The sequence below is a fragment of the Papaver somniferum genome, chromosome 3 (genome assembly GCF_003573695.1).
Source record: "Papaver somniferum cultivar HN1 chromosome 3, ASM357369v1, whole genome shotgun sequence".
Taxonomy (NCBI): domain Eukaryota; kingdom Viridiplantae; phylum Streptophyta; class Magnoliopsida; order Ranunculales; family Papaveraceae; genus Papaver; species Papaver somniferum.
In genome coordinates, this window is record NC_039360.1 from 117,763,665 (window position 1) to 117,782,137 (window position 18,473).

General features: G+C 41.5%; 2 protein-coding genes across 2 annotated transcripts; both read right to left on the reverse strand.

Annotated features, from left to right (window-relative positions):
• Window positions 1-8,512: 8,512 nt before the first annotated feature.
• On the reverse strand, window positions 8,513-12,382 carry LOC113361573 (hexokinase-4, chloroplastic-like). Its single transcript, XM_026604777.1, has 8 exons — window positions 12,081-12,382; window positions 11,828-11,969; window positions 11,383-11,460; window positions 11,112-11,276; window positions 9,913-9,999; window positions 9,653-9,771; window positions 9,355-9,437; window positions 8,513-9,267 (listed from the first exon to the last, which is right to left on the reverse strand). The coding sequence occupies exons 1-8, from the start codon at window positions 12,269-12,271 to the stop codon at window positions 9,221-9,223; spliced, it is 912 nt and encodes a 303-aa protein (XP_026460562.1). The 5' UTR covers window positions 12,272-12,382; the 3' UTR covers window positions 8,513-9,220.
• Window positions 12,383-13,325: 943 nt separating this feature from the next.
• On the reverse strand, window positions 13,326-16,689 carry LOC113357138 (hexokinase-2, chloroplastic-like). The gene is made up of 9 exons (XM_026600431.1): window positions 16,117-16,689; window positions 15,883-16,033; window positions 15,590-15,772; window positions 15,435-15,509; window positions 14,790-14,954; window positions 14,470-14,565; window positions 14,199-14,329; window positions 13,908-13,989; window positions 13,326-13,821 (listed from the first exon to the last, which is right to left on the reverse strand). The coding sequence occupies exons 1-9, from the start codon at window positions 16,419-16,421 to the stop codon at window positions 13,462-13,464; spliced, it is 1,548 nt and encodes a 515-aa protein (XP_026456216.1). The 5' UTR covers window positions 16,422-16,689; the 3' UTR covers window positions 13,326-13,461.
• Between the last annotated feature and the right edge of the window lie 1,784 nt (window positions 16,690-18,473).

Consider the following 18,473-nt stretch of genomic DNA (forward strand, 5'->3'; position numbering starts at 1 on the left):
GGTGGCATCCCGCGAGGAGGCCGTTGGTGCTGCTTCTAAAGAAGTGAATCGTCTGTCCTCGTTGTTATCTCAAGCCCACCAGCGAACGACAGTTATTATGCATAAGGCTCGGTGTCAATTGGCGGAGGAGACAAACAAGATGCTGGAGAAGATTGAGCTTGGCCTTAAGACCGATCATGGCCTCGTCAAGAGCTATCCGCGTCGTCCTGTACCTGCCTCCTTGCCTGGCTCCTCGGGACCCTCTTCTGGTGGGAGCGTCCCTTCAACTCTTCGGAACAACCCTGCTGATGGGGCGGCATCTTCCAAGTAGAAACCACGGCATTAGCCTTCAGTTAGATTTTGCTAGTATTTTGTAAAGAGAATGTTTTTGATGTGTTTTTTCTTTGAATTGGCCTTGCCGCTCTTTGTAACCAACCCTTATGAAATGGATCATTCTTTTGGTATACCTGCAGTATCAGTTTGTTTTTTATTTTAAGCATTGTGAGGAAGGACATTAAAAACAAAAGAAGAATGTTTTAAGTGTTTGGGTGCGATACCGAAGGGAGGTACCTTCGTGATCGTCTTGAGACCTGTCACCCGCTGGCGAACCCTGGGCCAGAGGATTCCCAGACGGTGGGGGCCGAGGCAACGTTCTAGGATATGGGGTTAAAATATTTACATACACCCATTCCGTCGACCCGTTGCCTTAAGATTGGTTGGGTATCTCTTTCTGCTGGGTGCCTTCCCCCTGGTCTTACACTCATAGACACTGATGGGGGAGCCCTGAGAGATTGTAGATTAACTACTTTCCCCAATATTGATAGTTTATTACTCGATGTGCCGTATGTACAGGTGCTCGTCCCGCGGATCTGTTTGTTCATCCCGCGGAATTGCTTCGGAATTTGCAAAGAGTTCGTTTGATTGATAGATTGAGGTCTGCTAATCCTCGTCCAGAGATAGAAACAAGTAAAGCGGTTACGCTGCCTTCTTCTTCTGGTATTCTTCACGCAGATGCAAAGCTGCGTTGCTCCTATGGGTAGTACGGTTTGAGCCACTTAGCATTCCAAGGATGCCGGAGGACCTCGCCTTTCAGATTGCGAAGATAGTAGGAACCGTTTCCCGCAATGTCGTGTATTATAAAAGGTCCTCCCCATGTAGGTGCTAACTTTCCCCATTTCTTCTCTCGTTGATACTGTGGGATTGTTCTTAGCACATACTGCCCTTCTACAAAATTTCGAAGCTTTACCTTTTTGTTGTACTCCCTCGCTAGTCTTCGTTGATAATTTTCCATCTTCTGCAATGCTGCTTCCCTCCTTCCTTCCAGGTCGTCCAATCTCTCTAACATCATGTCTGTTGTGAGATTTTTCTCCCATGCTTCGGTCTTTGTGGTTGGCATGAGGATCTCTGTTGGGATGACTGCTTCAGCTCCATAAGTGAGGAGAAACGGGGATTCCCCAGTGGCAGATCTTCGTGTTGTCCTGTATGCCCATAACACATTGTGCAGCTGTTCACACCATCGCCCCTTATGTTCGTCTAATTGCTTTTTGAGGATAAGGGCGAGGGTCTTGTTAGTGGCTTCCGCTTGTCCGTTGCTTTGAGGGTATATGGGGGTGGATTTGTTCTTCCTTATTTTGAAAGTATCGAAGAGCATGTCTATTTTTCCCCTGCAATTGCTTACCATTATCGGACACGATTTCCGCTGGTATGCCGAACCTGCAAATGATGTTTTGGAATATGAAAGTAAACACATCCACGTCTCTGATCCTGGTTAAGGCTTTAGCTTCCACCCATTTACTGAAGTAGTCCGTGGCTACTATCAAAAATCGTTTTTCCCTGATCCTTCGATGAAAGGCCCGACGATATCTATGCCCCATTTTGCAAATGGCCACGGGCTATCTACAGAATTTAACGTTGTTGCTGGCGCGTGTATTTTTGGCGAAACGCTGACATTCTTCACATCGTCGGGACATTCTTGCGGCATCCTGTATCATTGTGGGCCAGTAATATCCTTGCATTTTTGCTTTGTCGGCTAGTGATCTCATGCCGCTATGATTCCCTGCGTCACCATAATGGATGTCGTTTAGAATTCGATGCCCCTCTTTCCTGGATAAGCAACGTAGTAACGGTCCGAGGAAGGATTTCTTGTACAGGACCCCATCCCGAAGATCATATCTTCCTACTTTGGAGAGTATTTCCTGGCTTGTTTATGATCCGCGGGTAAGGTTCCATCTTCGAGAAACGCATGGATCACCATTCTCCAATCATCTTCGTTGCTGAAATCTTCGTCTTGATTTGCTCTTGACAGGATATCTTCTTCGTCAAAATCGTTATGGATGTCTTCTCCTACCTGATCTTCGATATTTTCTTCCACTGTATCTTGATTGGTAGCAAAGGAGAATTGCGATGCAATTGAAGGCTCGTATACCCTTGTTATTTTAATAGCTTCGATGCTTTTGTCCTTCAGCATGGATGATATATATGCTAGGGCATCCGCGTGCCTGAGATCCCTTCTGCATAAGTGCCGGAACTTGATGTTCGGAATTTGTGATGCCAATGTTTGGACCAAGGCCATGTAAGCTGAGAGGGTGTCGTCGTACACATTGTACTCGAGCCCTATTTGCCGTATGACAAGCTGCGAATCACTTGTCAGTCTTACATCGGTTACCCCCATCTATTATTAAGCGGAGGGCATGTACGACTGCCTCGTATTCGACGATGTTGTTAGTATGCTCTTTGAATTCTAACCTGAGTGCCTGTACGATCCTTTCTCCAGTTGGGGTGGTGATGACAATGCCTATTCCTGCCCCTTCCTTATTTTTGGAACCATCGACGAAGACTTCCCATTGTCTTTGACTCGCGGGTTCGAGGACATCAATTGGATCCTTGCTTTCTTCATCGGCTTCTGGTATTCCCTTAATCTCTTCGTCGTTGTCCAGGGGGAGGTCTGCTAAGAAATCCGCCAAAACTTGGGATTTTTGGGAATGTTGAATTTCATGAATGATGTTGAATTGGTCCAGGTGGGTGTTCCACTTGGCTATTCTGCCTACTTTTCCCGCGCTTTTGAGGACTGCTTCCAGTGGTGCTTTGCATGGGACGCGGATGAAGTGAGTTAGGAAATAGGTTCTCAGCTTTTGAGTAGCCCACACCAATGCCAGGATAAGTTGTTCGATTCGTGTAGTTCCTTTCCGCAGAATTGAGGGTCTTACTGACATAATAGATAGGTTGTTCTATCTTCGTATTGGTTTTGACCAACACTGCGCTAACTGCGTCTTCTGTCGCTGCTATGTACAATGCCAAAACCTCATCAGGATCAGGCTTCTGCAGGATTGGAATTGAAGCCAGGTGTTCTTTGATTTTTTGGAAGGCTTCTTCGCATTCTGCGGTCCATTCAAACTTACTTCCTTTTTTGAGAATATTGAAAAAATGTTTGCATTTGTCCGAGGATCGGGCAATAAATCTGCCCAAGGCTGCTATGGACCCATTGAGCTTCTGCACTTCTTTTAAATTCTTCGGGGATGGCATTTCTACTATGGCCTGAATCTTCGCTGGGTCTACCTCAATGCCCCTTTTTGTTACCAGATATCCGAGGAATTTCCCTGAGGTGACACCGAAAGTGCATTTTTCTGGATTTACTTTCATGTGATGTTTCCTCATTGCTTCGAAGATATCTCTCAGATCCTGGTGGTGATCTTTGCGCAGCTTACTTTTGACGAGCATGTCATCAACGTAGACTTCTAAGGTACTACCAATCCATGGCCTGAAGATAGCATCGACCATTCTTTGGTACGTTGCCCCTGCGTTTCGAAGTCCAAAGGGAATTCTAGTGTAGCAATAAAGGCCATGTGGGGTGTAGAATGCTGTGTGTAGTTGATCTTCTTCTGCCAGGGCTACTTGGTTGTAGCCAGAATATCCATCCATGAATGACAGCTCTTCGTATCCTTCTACTGCTTCAACCAGCTGATCTATGCTTGGCAGGGGATAACTGTCCTTTGGACATGCCTTGTTGAGGTTAGTAAAATCGATGCATATCCTAACCCCTCCATTTTTCTTAGGAACAACGACCATGTTGGAGATCCATGTAGGGTACTTGACTTCCTTGATGAACCCTGCTTCTAGTAGTTTCCGAAGTTGTTTTTCCACTGCCTTATGATACTCCGGTGCAACTTTTCTTATTTTCTGCTTGAAAGGTGGCGTGCCTGGTTTGATGCGCAGCTCGTGTTGGATTATTTTCGGGTTAATCCCGGGCATATCTCCTAGCTTCCAGGCGAATACATCCACGTATTATTTAAGTAATTTGGTTAAGGAATATTCTCTTATTTCGTCCATTATGGTCCCTACTTTGATCATCTTCGGGTTTTCTTCCGTTCCTATGTTGATTTCTTTTACGGGCTCTACTGGTGTGAACACCGGCTTCGGATCCCCGAGGACTGGGACGTTCTTTGATTGCTATTTGGTATGTTTCTGTCCTTCGTTGGCTGCTGAAGTACCTGTTTCTGTGTTTATGACATTATCATCTTTTGTCAAAACCCTCCCTGTGGTTTCCTTGAGGAACAGATCTATGGCCTTTTCTTTCGCGGCTTCTTTATTTTTAATTCTTCGGGTTTTTTGCTGCTCTTCTTGTTCGCTGTTGATACGATCCTGAGTGGTTTGGCACTCTTTTGCAGAGACCCGATCTCCCTTGATTTCCATCACTCCCTCAGGTGTAGGGAATCTGAGATATTGGTAGTAAGTTTCCGCCACTCCTTTGAGTTTATGTAACCACTTTCGTCCAATAATGGCGTTATAGGGGGATGGGGCGTCAACCACGCTGAATCGTGTTTCTACTTTCATGGGTCCGGTGTTAACCTGCAACACGATGTCTCCCAATGGCTTCGTGGGTGCTCCATTGAATCCGTAGATGGTGTAATAAGAGGTCATTAGCTGTTCATCATGGAGCTTCATTCGTTTGAATGCGTCGTATAATAGAACGTTTACTGAGATTCCCCCTCTATGAGGATCTTTTTGAGGTTACATCCAGCCACTGGTAGTGTTAGGACCAAGGGATCGTTATGATCTTCCATATCTTCTTCGATATCTTCAGCATCGAAGATAATAGGTGTGTCCATCCACTCTTCATGTTCGTCCACCTCTACACCATCAATCTTATATAATTCGCAGTGGTCCTCGAATTGCTTCCGTAGCCTCTTTCCTATCTGCGCTGTAAGGGAGAGCCCCGCGGCTTCGGAACACGAGATGGTGTTGATTGTGCGGTTTCCCTCTGGAAGTTGGACTGGCTTGGTCCGTTTGGATCTATCCTCGGCGACCTCCTTTCGTATGTAATGTTTGAGTTCGCCAACATCAATCAGTTTTTGGATTATTATTTTGAGGTTTTTGCATTTTTCGGTCTGGTGTCCATTGAAGCAGTGATATTCACAGTAATCTTTAGACTTCTCGGTTCTTGGGGGCTGTTTTCCCTTAGACCACGGCCACTCCAAAATTTCCCTTCCTTTGATCTCTCGCAAGATCCGAGCGTAGCTAGCATTGAGCTTCGTGTAAACTTGATCTTCGAATTTTCGATCGTCTTTTCGTCGTTCATCTCTTCGTTCCTTCCTATCTTCGTGAGGCCGTTCCACTGAGCTATTTCTTTTGGCCTCATTGGTTTGTTCTGCGGAATTAGTACGGTGAGACCTCTGCATGTGTGCCCTCGGGTTTTCACGCTGGATTTCTTCAAGACGAGCGTACTTTTCAATAATTATTCGAAGATCTCCTTCTGTCTTAGGCACGCTTCCATGAATCTCAAAAAATAGTGGACTCATTCGGTCTAATCCCCACTTGTAGCAGTTGATACTTACTACTGGGTCCACACTCCCTATGGCTTGGCAGATCTTGTGCCATATGTTAGTGTATTCCCTCGTGTTTTCCTTGTAGCCAATTGCCATAGAAAAAAGCTTATCCATTCCAGTGTTGACAGCTTTGTTGTACATGTATGTCCTCAGAAATTTCTCTGCGAGTTGATCGTAGGAGTTGATGGAATCAGGTGGTAGGTTGTCAAACCAAGACAAAGCCGATCCCTTCAGACTTGACGGGAAATATCTACATAGGACGGCGTCGTTATGACTCCATCGGGCTAAGATACGGTTATAATACCGGATATGTTCCGCGGGATCACTGTATCCGTCGTAGCATTCAAAAGTTGGGACATGGCACTTTAACGGAATGGGGGTATTTGCCAGGCGATGAGTTAGGGGCATGGAGTTAGCTTATTTCATCACCTCTTCGAGCCTTCCTCCGCCTTGTCTGGATTTTAACTGTTTGATCTCAGCCATCATATCATCGCGCAGCTCCTCCATTGCGCGGTAATATCCCATGTTCTCATGCTCAGTTGAGCGTTTCTTTCTTCGATCTTCGCTGTCATAATAATCTAACTCTTCGGTGGCATATTCCGGATCTGATGCGCTGCTTCCCATGGCGTCATTTTATAGGATGACTCTTCGGTCACGATTGGGCTCTGGCGCTTTAGAATTTGCTTCGTCCAGTTGTTGGCTAGTCTTCGTGCTTTGGGAAATCTTATCTTTCAAGTCTTGGTTCTCCCTGGCCAGAAGAGCTACGGCATCTGCATAGACCTGCTGGCTCTTTTTCAATTCTTCGAGCTCTACCATCAGTCGGTGGGATTGGTTTGATCCCTGATTGGGAGTTCCGGCTGGTACCCCTACGGCCACAGTTCCCCATTCGTCTACAGTGTGTATTAAGGGTGGCCGAGGATCTGCTTCAATCGTTGATATCTCCAAGTTTGGTCCCCTCGGTTGAATTTCCGCCCGTGGTCCTAAAAGCAATGGTATGGTTTGATTCTGACCGTTGGTTGACGACATTCCGAAGATTGGTGGATGTGCGGGCTGATGCGTCATGGATTCTGCTACCCCTTCTTTTTGTTGATGGATTTGTCTTGGGACCCAAGTCTTGTTAGCTTCTGTAGTCTGGGGGGCCACAACAGTCTTCGTGGCTGCAGCTTTGAGGGCCGCGACTGCTATGGAGTTAGTGTTCATAGGTGAAGTGATTTCCGCAGCATCCTGCCTCTGAGCAGTTGTTTTAGCTTTGTCTCCTTTCTGCTTGCTTCGGGTCATGACCGAGGTAACCCTCGGTGTCTCCTTTGATGAGGCTTTGGTTTTTCCTGCCTCTAATATCTTTTCCATGTTTAATCCTTTCCTGCATAGGGAAATAAATAAGAAGAACCAAAGATATCCACGAGGATAGGGTTAGCGTCATTCGTACCCGCAAGACTATTGGAATAGAATGAAATGAGTTGCCCAAGGGCCCTTAATAGAAGAGAAATGCAAAGATTTCATGGGTCTAGTTTTTGAAATACAAATCTTTTAATAAACGATCATGAATCTTGTTTTCAGACTAATTTTGAAAAAGAACTCTTGAAAAGGCAGATCTGTCACGAGGACTCACGAATCTGGATTATTAAGTCTTAGTTGGAGAAAACACCTCATGTGCAAATCGGTGATAGATAGCCGCGGGTTTGTCTGCTTTGAAATGGTGTTTGTGAAAATGAAGAACATGAAACCAAAAAATAAAAAAGGTTTTGAAGACACGCTGAACCCAAAAAAGGGCACAACCATAGTGCGTGTTCTAAGGTGAAATCACAGGATAAGATAAATCTTTTACCGGGACAGAGTCCCTTTTTCTAGCCCCAGATTTTGAACACGTAAATCACGAAGGCATCTATATGTTCAAAAAAAATGTTCGCATTCTACACACATGCTCGCACTGATGAGACGATTGTATTGATTCCTTGGCTCAAAACCTTCCGGTTTATCATTGCCTCGTCTAATATCATCACCAGAGGTGTTCACATAGAGGAAGATAAAGAAAACGAAGTGTAAAAGTAATACTCGGGGAGTATGAACTGGATGTAAAGTGCTGAAATGTAAATAAGACTGGGATTTACGTGGTTCAGCACTAAGGCCTACATCCACGGGGTTGTCGTTTTCGCTATGCATTTGATGATTACAGAGGTAGTCGAATGACTTTGGAGTTTACATAGGTCTGCGAATTTTAAAAGGTAAACTTACACTAACAATTCTTCTCTCCCGACTTCTCTCTAAACCTCCCTCTCTTTTTCGATCCCCCTCTCTTGGTGGAGAGGGGGTATTTGTAGGGTTAGAGTGTGGGACCCGTTTCTGAGAGCCGTTGGAACCTTATCTTCTTGTGCTTTGTGTCCATCACGCAGAGGTCTTCGTTCATTGCTTGATCACGCAGAGTCATCCTCGTTCGTTCCACGGGTTGATCGACACGTACACTGCTCAGAGTGTTTAATGCGGGTAGTTGAGACGCATGCTCGTGTCAGACAAGTGTCTTCTGCCCCTGTCACGTCCATGTCAGTCAACCTTCTCTTCACCGTTGATCTTGGCTTCTTTTGGGGATGAGATAAAGCAACTCTTAGGGAGTTATTTGGTGCTCCGCAGTACACCGTGCTTTTGGTACATCCTTTAACTTCTGCCCTTGGATTTGTTCGGGCGAAGATCCGACGTCGACGGGATGGGCTTCTTGGCTGTGGACGTGTGTCATCATGTTTTGATGACTTGGTCCGCATGCTCTCCACGTGTCTTCTCACATACACGTGTTTGATGATGAAATATGTACACACAGTCTTCATCCTGAAGAGCACAACATGCAATACATACGACCATCAAGGGTTCGTTTCCAATTTGATTATATGTAGTTTTAGACGGTGATATGACGGGGGAAGTTTTTTTTAAATCCACCCAGAATTCATCTTTCCCTCTAGTAAAAGGGGCTTTTCCCCTAACAATTATCTAAAAATATACTAGTATTAAAATCGACATTCATATTGCTTCTGATTGCTACTCGTCTTCGGGCTGTTTGTGTTTTATTTGGGTGGGCCGTTAAGGTCTCCTAGCGCCTGCAGCTACATGTTAAAAGCTAATCCGTTCACTCACAAACCTCACGAGGCAGATGATACACTTTGGAATTAGTATCGGCCAATAAAGCAGCTCCAACTCCGGAAGCATCATGGAGTTGTTGTATAACCACATATTCAAATTTCTCTGGACCAAGCAGCTCCTTAACTGCTTCTTTGAGATATAATTTGTACTGTGGATATTGTTCATATAAACTTCCATCAATGGCCACCACGGACCTTTTCCCATAAATAAATCCCTCCGTATCTTGTTCCATTTTCTTAAGAATTCCGACTATGCCTGCACCAGCTAATCGTGCTCCTCTTTTGACAATAGCATCAATCACCTCTACAGCAGTTTTTCTCGTGCTTAGGGTGGTCTCGACCTGTTCACAAAATAAATACATGATATCTATTGATGATTTTAAGTAGAAAACTGGATGTCTGACAGACAGACAGATAAGAGAAGTTACCTTGAATGTTTCTTTTAATATTGATCCAACACTTTTCAGGTCGTCGGAATCGTCCTGCTTGCATTTCATTTAATTCCCGTGTACTGTAAAATAGAATTGCAGACTTCAAATATTAGGAGTGGTATCTGTTATCCTACCAAGTTCGTTTTTTACACAGAAGTATTCTATTTAGAGTGAAAACAAAGAAAGTCTGCCGTGGCTAGTGCTGTTCTGTGCGGCAGTACGCCCAGACCTGCCACCTATGACCACAAAATCGAGTACGTATGCAAAACAAAGATTTAGTAGGAATAATATTTGCCTTAGTACAGCAGAAGGCGTGTCGTGTTCACCAAACAAATTCTCCGATTCAGCCATCTTGAGCAAAATTCTAGTCACAATTTCCCCCAGGTATTTACCAGATATCATCTTCTCAAATATCTGTTTACGGCAATTGAGAATACATAATATCAGTTTAGCTTATTTGCAAGGGAAGCTTCGGCAATTGAGAATACATATAGCATTCCTACCAGACCACATAACAAGCAAACATTAAGTACGAAAGATTGAGGGTTGTCTTACCTGTTTACCCAAATCAGTACCCAAGTCTTGATCAAATTCTGTTAAAGGAAGTCCTTCACAAAATGCTCCCCACTCTGTATTAATGATCTGAAATTCAATGAAGACATTCGTCAAAGTAGGGCTTCAAACCAAAAAGAGTATGCTGCAACACTAGTATCATTTTTAGAGCACAAACACGAATCAAATTTCAAGAATTAATCTATTTACGACGAGTCTGAAATCCTGACTATCAGGACTAAATGATGGAATTAAAATGATAGGTACAAGAGCATAGCTTAGTGGTATCCCATCAACTCCAGTAAGGAGGAAGTCAGGGGTTCAATCCCCGCCGCCATAAAGATTTGTAGTAGATTAATTGTATAGTGGGTTGAGCGATGTTGGGTCCAAGAGCATAGCTCAGTGGTATCCCATCAACTCCAGTAAGGAGGAAGTCAGAGGTTCAATCCCCGCCGCCGTAAAGATTTGTAGTAGACTAGGTGTGACGCCCGTGCTCTGCACGGGCCAAGATATTTGCAATATTTTGCTTCCCGTAAAATAAAAATATATTATTTTTTGCCGGTGAAGTATTTTTTTCACTCGAGATTTTTTTTTTTACCCATGAAGTATTTTTCTGCCACTCAAGATATTTTTTCCTTTTACCCGTGTATATGTTTTTTTTAACTCAAGATATATGTCTTTTTCCAAAAGAATAAATTAATAAAAGGATAGAAAGATAAAAAAAAATTACATGATAAAAAAAAATTGCCCGCAAAGTATCGTTTTTATTCAATATTTATTTTTCTTTTACCCGTGATTTTTGTTTTTCTTTTACTTAAAAATTATTTTCAGGTGGGGCCGGTAAGATTCTTTTATTTAATTTTTTTTTTTATATTTAAAAAATTATTTATGGTGGGGGTCAGAAACTATTATTTACTATTGGTCTAAATTTTTTCAAAAGATTTTATTGGTCTAAATATTTTCTGATGGGGCTAGAAGTTCTAAGAAGAGAGCTTGATTCAGCTTTTAACCACAGAATAGGAAAATCACCTGAAATCATATTATTAATAGTTGTATAGTGGGTTGAGCGGTGTTTTGTCTGGCAGTGGGGCCAGTCCAACTGGCTGAGTTCAGTTAGGGGTCTGGATCCTGCTTTCGCGTATAAAAAAAAAATAAAAAAATAAAATAAATACCATGGAATTAAAATAGAATCGGTTACACACCGTATTTCCAGTAACGTGACCCTGATTCCCCTGTCTATTGAGTTTTGGAATCACATCCGTTCGTTCTCTGTAACACGCGTTAGTTCCGGTGCCCCAAATGACAGCAACTTTCACATCACTGTCCTTGTATCTTGCTCCAGCGAGCGTTCCCACAGTATCATTAACCTGCAAGCATTCAGCAAGTGTAAATTAGTTGTTCTAGGCATCATTCACTTAACTTTGTGTCGCATTGAAGACACTATGCTACAAGCAGACGACCAAGAAACCTTACCAGCGCAGTTACAGAAAACATATCAAGTTCTTGTTCTTTCATAGCTTCTACCAAACAAGCAACTACATCTTCTCCTATCTGCAGGGGTCATCAATTTCTCAATCCATTAAAACTGACAAATAAAAAGGAACATCAATGAAAGAAAAAAGAAATACGCACTGTATCTGAGATATTGAATTCTTTTGTCCATTCGATTAATGTCCCTTTATTAATAGACGTCTGTTCCACTGGGAATGAAAATGTAAAACCTATATCCCGTTTCGTATGTTTTTGAATACCAAATTCCTCAAATTCCCAATTTACAAGTTCCCGTAGACCCAAGGCAATAAAACCAAATAACTCCCGACGTTACACAAATGCAAACATCTATAAGGTTTCAGAGGAAAACAGAGAAATCAAAGGAAGAAAAAAGAGTGAAACATAAGAAAAAATGACATACTATTACCTTAGAGGTACCAGTTTTCAGCAATGCTGGTATCTCCCTGGATATTTTATGGATGTCAATATCTTCCCCATCTAACTTAACCCTTAACACACGACAATTCGTCCCTCCAATATCCAAAGCATAAAACAGCCCCGTCTCCTGCCTAATCAACGAAGTTCAAAGTGATACACATGTTAAACACCAGATAAGAGCAAAGCAATAAAATGAAGGAATTAATCAGATAGGTCCAGTTAAGATTAATTGAAGAACATACTTAGTAGGCAAGCTATTAACATAACTTAGAAGCATTTTAAGATCACGTGCACCATCAACATTAAATCCAGCTTTCATATGAGTAATCATTGAATCTGCAACGCGGTTGAGTACCTCAATAGGAGTAGCACACTCATCCTGCAGGATTTCGAGGATTGAATTTTCAGAAATGGTTTTTGAACAATCGCCCATCCTCCGTCTTCCGCCTCGTTTGGGAGAATGTAAAAATTGCTGGTGATAATGATAACAATAGTGACAGTTAATGGTGATTGTTCAGCAAATTCTCTTGTAGTTGAAGATGACCAGAATGTGGAGAAACTAGAATATATGTATAGACCGCGCTTGGATAGAAACTTTACAGATAAAAGAAACTTTTATTAGCAACTAACATTAAAATATGGATCGTGGTTAGATAATGCATGTACATACTGTTAGCATTTCCTTGGTTTGAATGAAAATGAAATATTAGATTGTTTGTCGCATTCTGACTATTCTGTACGGCGGAATGATTTATTAGATTAGAACTAGATTATTAGTCGTATACTGACTTTTCTTTCAGCACAGTGGAATGCTTTATTAATGTAATTGTCAATTATTTTGTGGTGGTTTGCGCCCCTAGTTAGTTATGCCAAGATGAAGATCAATGGTTTGATCAATAATACTAGTATAATTTCGCAAGCATGATGACGTATATCCTGATGATTTCCTAGATATGTCGGAGAGTGAACCACTTTGAATCTCTGACCAGAGAAGAGAAGTCAGAAGTGACTTGGTCCCTTAAGGTGACTTTGGATCAAATGTAGTGCAGAAAATCGGAACCTTTTCTCGGGCATTCTCGGTAACTGCCAAGTAACTGTCACACACTCGAAGACAACAGTTGAAGAATTTCCAACGCCGGGGCTATTTATTGGTTGAAGTCTGAGTCATCGGAGTAGTCATTCAAGAAAGGGGTAAAGAATAAAGAGGCCTGCAGCAATGGTGAGCCGAGTTAGTGAGACGAAACAAATTAGTGAGTGAGTTTTGTTACCCTGTCTATCTTGGCATGAAGATTACCCAAGGATGTGGTGTAAGGGAATGATTATCTTCGTGGGAGTTATTGTGGATAGTCTCGGTGGAAAAATCACAACAATCCTCCTAATTTGTACTTCCATGAAGTTAAAAAGTCCTACAACTATACCATGTTGTCTTTTTGCAAGAACTATGGACCGGTGCACATAGTCATGACTCATGTGTGGCGAGTACGCAATTTGTAAAAATATATCTCAAGTTAATCTGTTTGGATGTCCAAAGTCCAAGTTACACGAGGCGAAACAAGACCTCAACTCACAAAAACATCAAATGAAAAGAATATCGCAACTACAAAAAAATGTACTGCACAAATTTTACAGAATGGCTTCTCCCTTTTGATAATCGTTAGTGTACTTGGAATTAGAAGCGGCCAATAATGCTGCTCCAATTCCAGACCCATCCTTCGAGTGCTCTATTATCACATTTTTGGAGATGTCTGAACCAAGTAACTCAGTAACTGCATCTTGAAGATATTCTCTGTATTGTGGATAATTTTCATATAAACCTCCATCCATGGCCACCACGGTCCTTTTTCCGTATATAAGTCCCTTATAATCTTCTTCCATTTTTTGAAGAATTCCAACTATACCTGCACCAGCTAACCGCCCTCCTCTTTTCACTATGGCGTCGATCACCTCTACAACAGTTTTCCTTGTGCATAAGTTGGTCTGTACCTGTAAGGGAAATGGTTCAAATTGATTGGTAGTTTGGATCCAAGCTTTTCCACAATTGAATTATGAATGACATGTAAAGGGTTTACCTCAAATTTGCTGCTTAGTATTGAGCCCACAGATTTGAGATCACTGGAGTTGTCTTGTTGCATAGCACATAGATCAGGTGTCCTGTAAAATATGTTTATATACTTCAAACTGTAAGAGCATCTATCTGAAATGGTTTATTTTCATCTACCATAACTAATAGCAAGGAAAGAAAATCCACTAGGTACTATGTGAAACGGCCAATTGGCGCCCACTGAACCTAAAGAGGGTCACGAAAATTGACTATACATGCAGAAGGACACAAATAAAAGATGGAGAGGTATTGAACGTGCCTTAGAACAAGAGGTGTTGAGAGCTTTTCGGGTATAGATTCACCAAACAAATTTCCCACTTCAGCCATCTTTACTAATACTCTCCTAACGATTTCACCTAGGTACATTCCCGAAATCGTCTTCTCAAATATCTGTTTTGTGCATTTTTGAGTGAAGAAGAAAAGAATGGATACAATTTAATTGAGCGTGATGTGAAATCAGAACATCATTTGTCTGTAGTTTGCAACCTTAATATAATGACTTATTTCCGGTTTGGAAGTGAAGGTTTTACCTGCTCACCAGGATTAATACTTGCATCATCCATATCTTTATCAAAATCTGTTAAAGGAAGTCCTTTTGAAAATGCTCCCCACTCAGTGTTAATGATCTGCATTATTGTGAAGAAGCTCGTTAGTATTCAAACTTGAAAACTATATAAACATCATTTCTACATGCGAACCATATCAATATTAAGAGCAGGTTAAAGTATGAACCGTCTGAAAACAGACTAGGCTATATCTTTGGCAGTCCGTGGAACACTACTACAAGTGAGCAATTTGAGGTTAAAGTATGAATCTGAAAACTTTTGATTGACTAGAAATTTGCTTACACAGTACTCCCAGATATAGGCACTTGGTCACCCTGGCATTGCAGTTTCAAAATAGCATCCATGCGTTCTACATAACAAGCATTTGTTCCAGTCCCTAAAATGACAGCAACCATCACATTGTCGTCCCAATATCTTGCTCCAGCGAGCGTTCCCACACTATCATTAACCTGTGTTAACAGTTCAAATCACACGATTATATATGAACTGTTGGACAATGGGTTCAAATAGAGGATGAAATAAATAGAAAAGAAATTGTTGTACTCCTGACTTTCAAGGCTCGAATAGATTTCTTTTAGACGATTATTTCTATCCTCCCAATATCAATTGGCGATTGCAACAGGTACGTGAAATAATGCTTTCAGGATAAAATGCAAGCCCTACAACAGAGAAATTGGATTCAAGGTTTGCACCCCTTGACCCAACCAAGAACACACGAGAGATGTTTCTGATGATGCTTTAGAAAGAGAGAAAACAAGTTGAAATTGATTGTAAGAATAGGAGAACGTCTTTCATTCATCGACCCCCTAGACCCCCAAAATAAAACCAGGTCGATCACCGTAAATTCTGCGTAGCGGCAAACAATATTGAAAATATCTAACATTCATCGATCAACTTAATAGCGTAGATAAGCACATGTTTGAATTTACCAAAGCAGACACCCGCATATCAAGTCCTTGTCTTTCCATTGCTTCATTCAAACAAACAACTACATCTTTTCCTCTCTGTCATTAGTCATCAATTCACAATCACATTTAACATCAACACATACTACAATCCAAAAGAAAATGTGATCATAACCCACCGTTCCTGAAACAGCAAACCCTTTAGTCCATTTAATCAATATTCCTGAATCAATGGCAGTCTGTTTTACTGGGAAAGAAAATGTAAAGCCAATTTCCCTTTTCTTTCCACTTGGAAAACCAAATCTCTCGCTTTCCTTCTCTACGAATTTCGACAAACCAGAAGCAATAAAATCAAACAACTCCTAAACAGCACCACAAAAAAATAAATAAAACCATATAAGAAATCAACATCAGTTAATTAAGACATTTGAAAGATGATCCAAAAATTAATTATGACATTGATATATCAGACCTCTGAGGTACCAGACATAAGTTGTTTAGGAATGGACACTTGGTCGAATTCTGTATCGACAACACGTCCACTTTTCCCACCTAATTGTACCCTTAATACACGAAAATTTGTTCCTCCAAGATCTAAAGCGTAAAACAACCCATCCTCATTCCTATTCAATCAACCAAAAAGTACCCAGTTTGTTCCAAGTTTAGTGGAAATTGAAATTTAGTAATTTGAGATGCAAATACATACCCAGTGGGTAGGCTGTTGACATAACTGAGAATCATTTTAAGAGAACTACCACCATCAACGGCCAGACCAGCTCTCATATCATCGGTCATTGAATCTGCCACGTGGCGAAGTATAGGAAGAGGAGTAGCACAGTTATTCTGAAGGTTGGTTAGAATCGAAGTAGTACTTACAGAGAGACTATAACTGTTACTTGATCTGACGGCCATCATCCTTAGCTGTGACTGTGAAACTCGTTTAACTGACCATACTGGTGATAGTGGTGAGTATGATCTGACAGATACTGATGATGGTGACGCAATTGCCATTTTAATTGAGATCTGAACAGAAAATGGAGATGAGACATGAGAGAAGAGAGTAGAAGTCTGTGATCTCAATTTCTCCTTCTCTTCTCTTCTCTCGGGCAACGTTTTTCTTTCCTGGCAATTCCGATTAATAATATAAAACGACAAGACGTATCAGCAGTAACTTAACGGACATTTTTAAGTAATTTTGCCGAGTCATGTTCATTTTTGTCTGAACTTCTGGCTCTAGATCTGAAGAAGTCGGTATTAAGGACTTTTGGCTACATCTCAAGGCAGAATAACTGTATGCTTGTCATTTACCGTTGCTATCGACGAAGTAAAAAACGTTTATGTTATCCACTATGGAAAACTATCCACATGCTTAATTACTAGATTGAGCCAATGAGAGCATTTTGCTCCCACTATGGACTCAACAAACATGAAAAATGAATGTTCAAACCAACAAATTTGTTGGTTTGTTCATTGAGTTGGAGGATGTAGCGAGCGTTTGATGATAGGTCGGGTGATCTTGCCTCAAACGCCAGCGTTTGAGACACAAGCGCTGGCGCTTTCTCAGGCAGCGCGCGATTTTCACAAAAACGCCAGAGCTTGTCCTTCCAGCGCGCGTTTGTCATAAAAGCGCCAACGACTGAATCTAGACGGCCAGAAACTCTTGTGATCTAACGGCTATAATTTTTGAGTTCTATAAATACTCCTCATTTCAACTCCAAATTCACACATTCTACACATTCTTCACTCTCAAATCATCTACAAAAATGCCTCCTAGAGTTTGTGGTGTTAGATACACTCAACAAGAGGATTTAGCTATTTGCAGAGCCTACGTTATTCACAGTCAAGATGTTGCCGATACCGGTAGGAATGTATCCCAATCGACATTCTGGGAGAAAGTATTTGAAATGTTCGCCGCTGAAACGATGAACATTCATGGGCGTGATTGTCACGGATTGGTGCATCGTTTTAGTGTAATTTCGTGTAATGTATCGGAATTCGTCGCTCAACTAATGGAGAATCACAAAAATAAGCTCAACGGTGAAGCCGAACATGAAGTGTTGCCCAGAACTCTAGCGATGTGGCCAGCATCTCACCGCGGTCGTCCTTTCGACTTCCATGCTTGTTTCAACATTCTTAGGGTGCTCATCAAATACGATCCCTACATCGTCCTAGAAATTCCACCACCCGCCGAGAATTGACGCCTATGTAGTAGTTGTTTTAATTTAATGTATTTCTTTTATTCTCATGTATGATGTGGTTGTTCAATGCAGTATGTTTTTATTTATGAAATTGATGGTTCAATGTTTAATCGAGGAAAAAATTTAAATTACTTATGATATTGATAGTTTTAAATAATCGTAATAACAAAAAATAAACAACAAATTAAATAATATAATACCATGGTGAATCGATTTGTACTTCAGCTTCAATCAGCCCACTCCACCAAAAAACAATTAGGACATTCCCAGAAATGCCTACCATATGTGTTTTCTTCATAAGAAGTCCGCAAATGCATAAAAGTCTTGCAATAGGGCGTTGGTAATTCAAACAGACGATTTTAGTAAAGTCGCGCGGTTTTACCAAAGAACGCCAATTCCTATGGTAATTCAAATGGGCGCTTAAAGGAAAGTCGCGCGCGGTTGTATTACCAACTCCAACGGCTAAATTCCCAACGGCTCGATTTCTTTCTCGACCTATAAATTCCATTCCCCCCATCTCCAAAATCACATCTTCTTATTTTTCTTCTTTTTTTTCTAAAACTCTTCAGAAATGTCTGTTAGAAATCGTGGTCCCAAGTTTACTGAAGATGAGGATATAACTATATGCAAAGCATATTTTTTTCATAGGGTAATCACTGGTGTTGTTATTTTTCATGACGGTTCTTTTTGGGAGAACGTTTTCCAATGTTCGTCTCACTGACGGGAAACCGAGATGCTCGTCGATTGCGTGCTCGTTTTCAATCTATTAGACTTGCAGTCAAGCCATTTCATGTTCTGGTAATGGAAATCGATCGAGAAAAGTTCAGCGGTGTAACTGAAGATGAAGTGATCCAAACAGCTCTTG

Excerpts from the sequence above, each read along its gene's own strand:
- LOC113357138 (XM_026600431.1), bottom strand. The coding sequence starts at position 16,421 with ATGGCAATTGCGTCACCATCATCAGTATCTGTCAGATCATACTCACCA. Across the intron at positions 16,034-16,116 it reads GTCAACAGCCTACCCACTGG|GAATGAGGATGGGTTGTTTT; the intron begins GTATGTATTTGC and ends TTGATTGAATAG. Across the intron at positions 15,773-15,882 it reads TTATGTCTGGTACCTCAGAG|GAGTTGTTTGATTTTATTGC; the intron begins GTCTGATATATC and ends GGTGCTGTTTAG.
- LOC113361573 (XM_026604777.1), bottom strand. The coding sequence starts at position 12,271 with ATGGGCGATTGTTCAAAAACCATTTCTGAAAATTCAATCCTCGAAATC. Across the intron at positions 11,970-12,080 it reads GTTAATAGCTTGCCTACTAA|GCAGGAGACGGGGCTGTTTT; the intron begins GTATGTTCTTCA and ends TTCGTTGATTAG. Across the intron at positions 10,000-11,111 it reads GTCACGTTACTGGAAATACG|ATCATTAATACAGAGTGGGG; the intron begins GTGTGTAACCGA and ends ATTGAATTTCAG.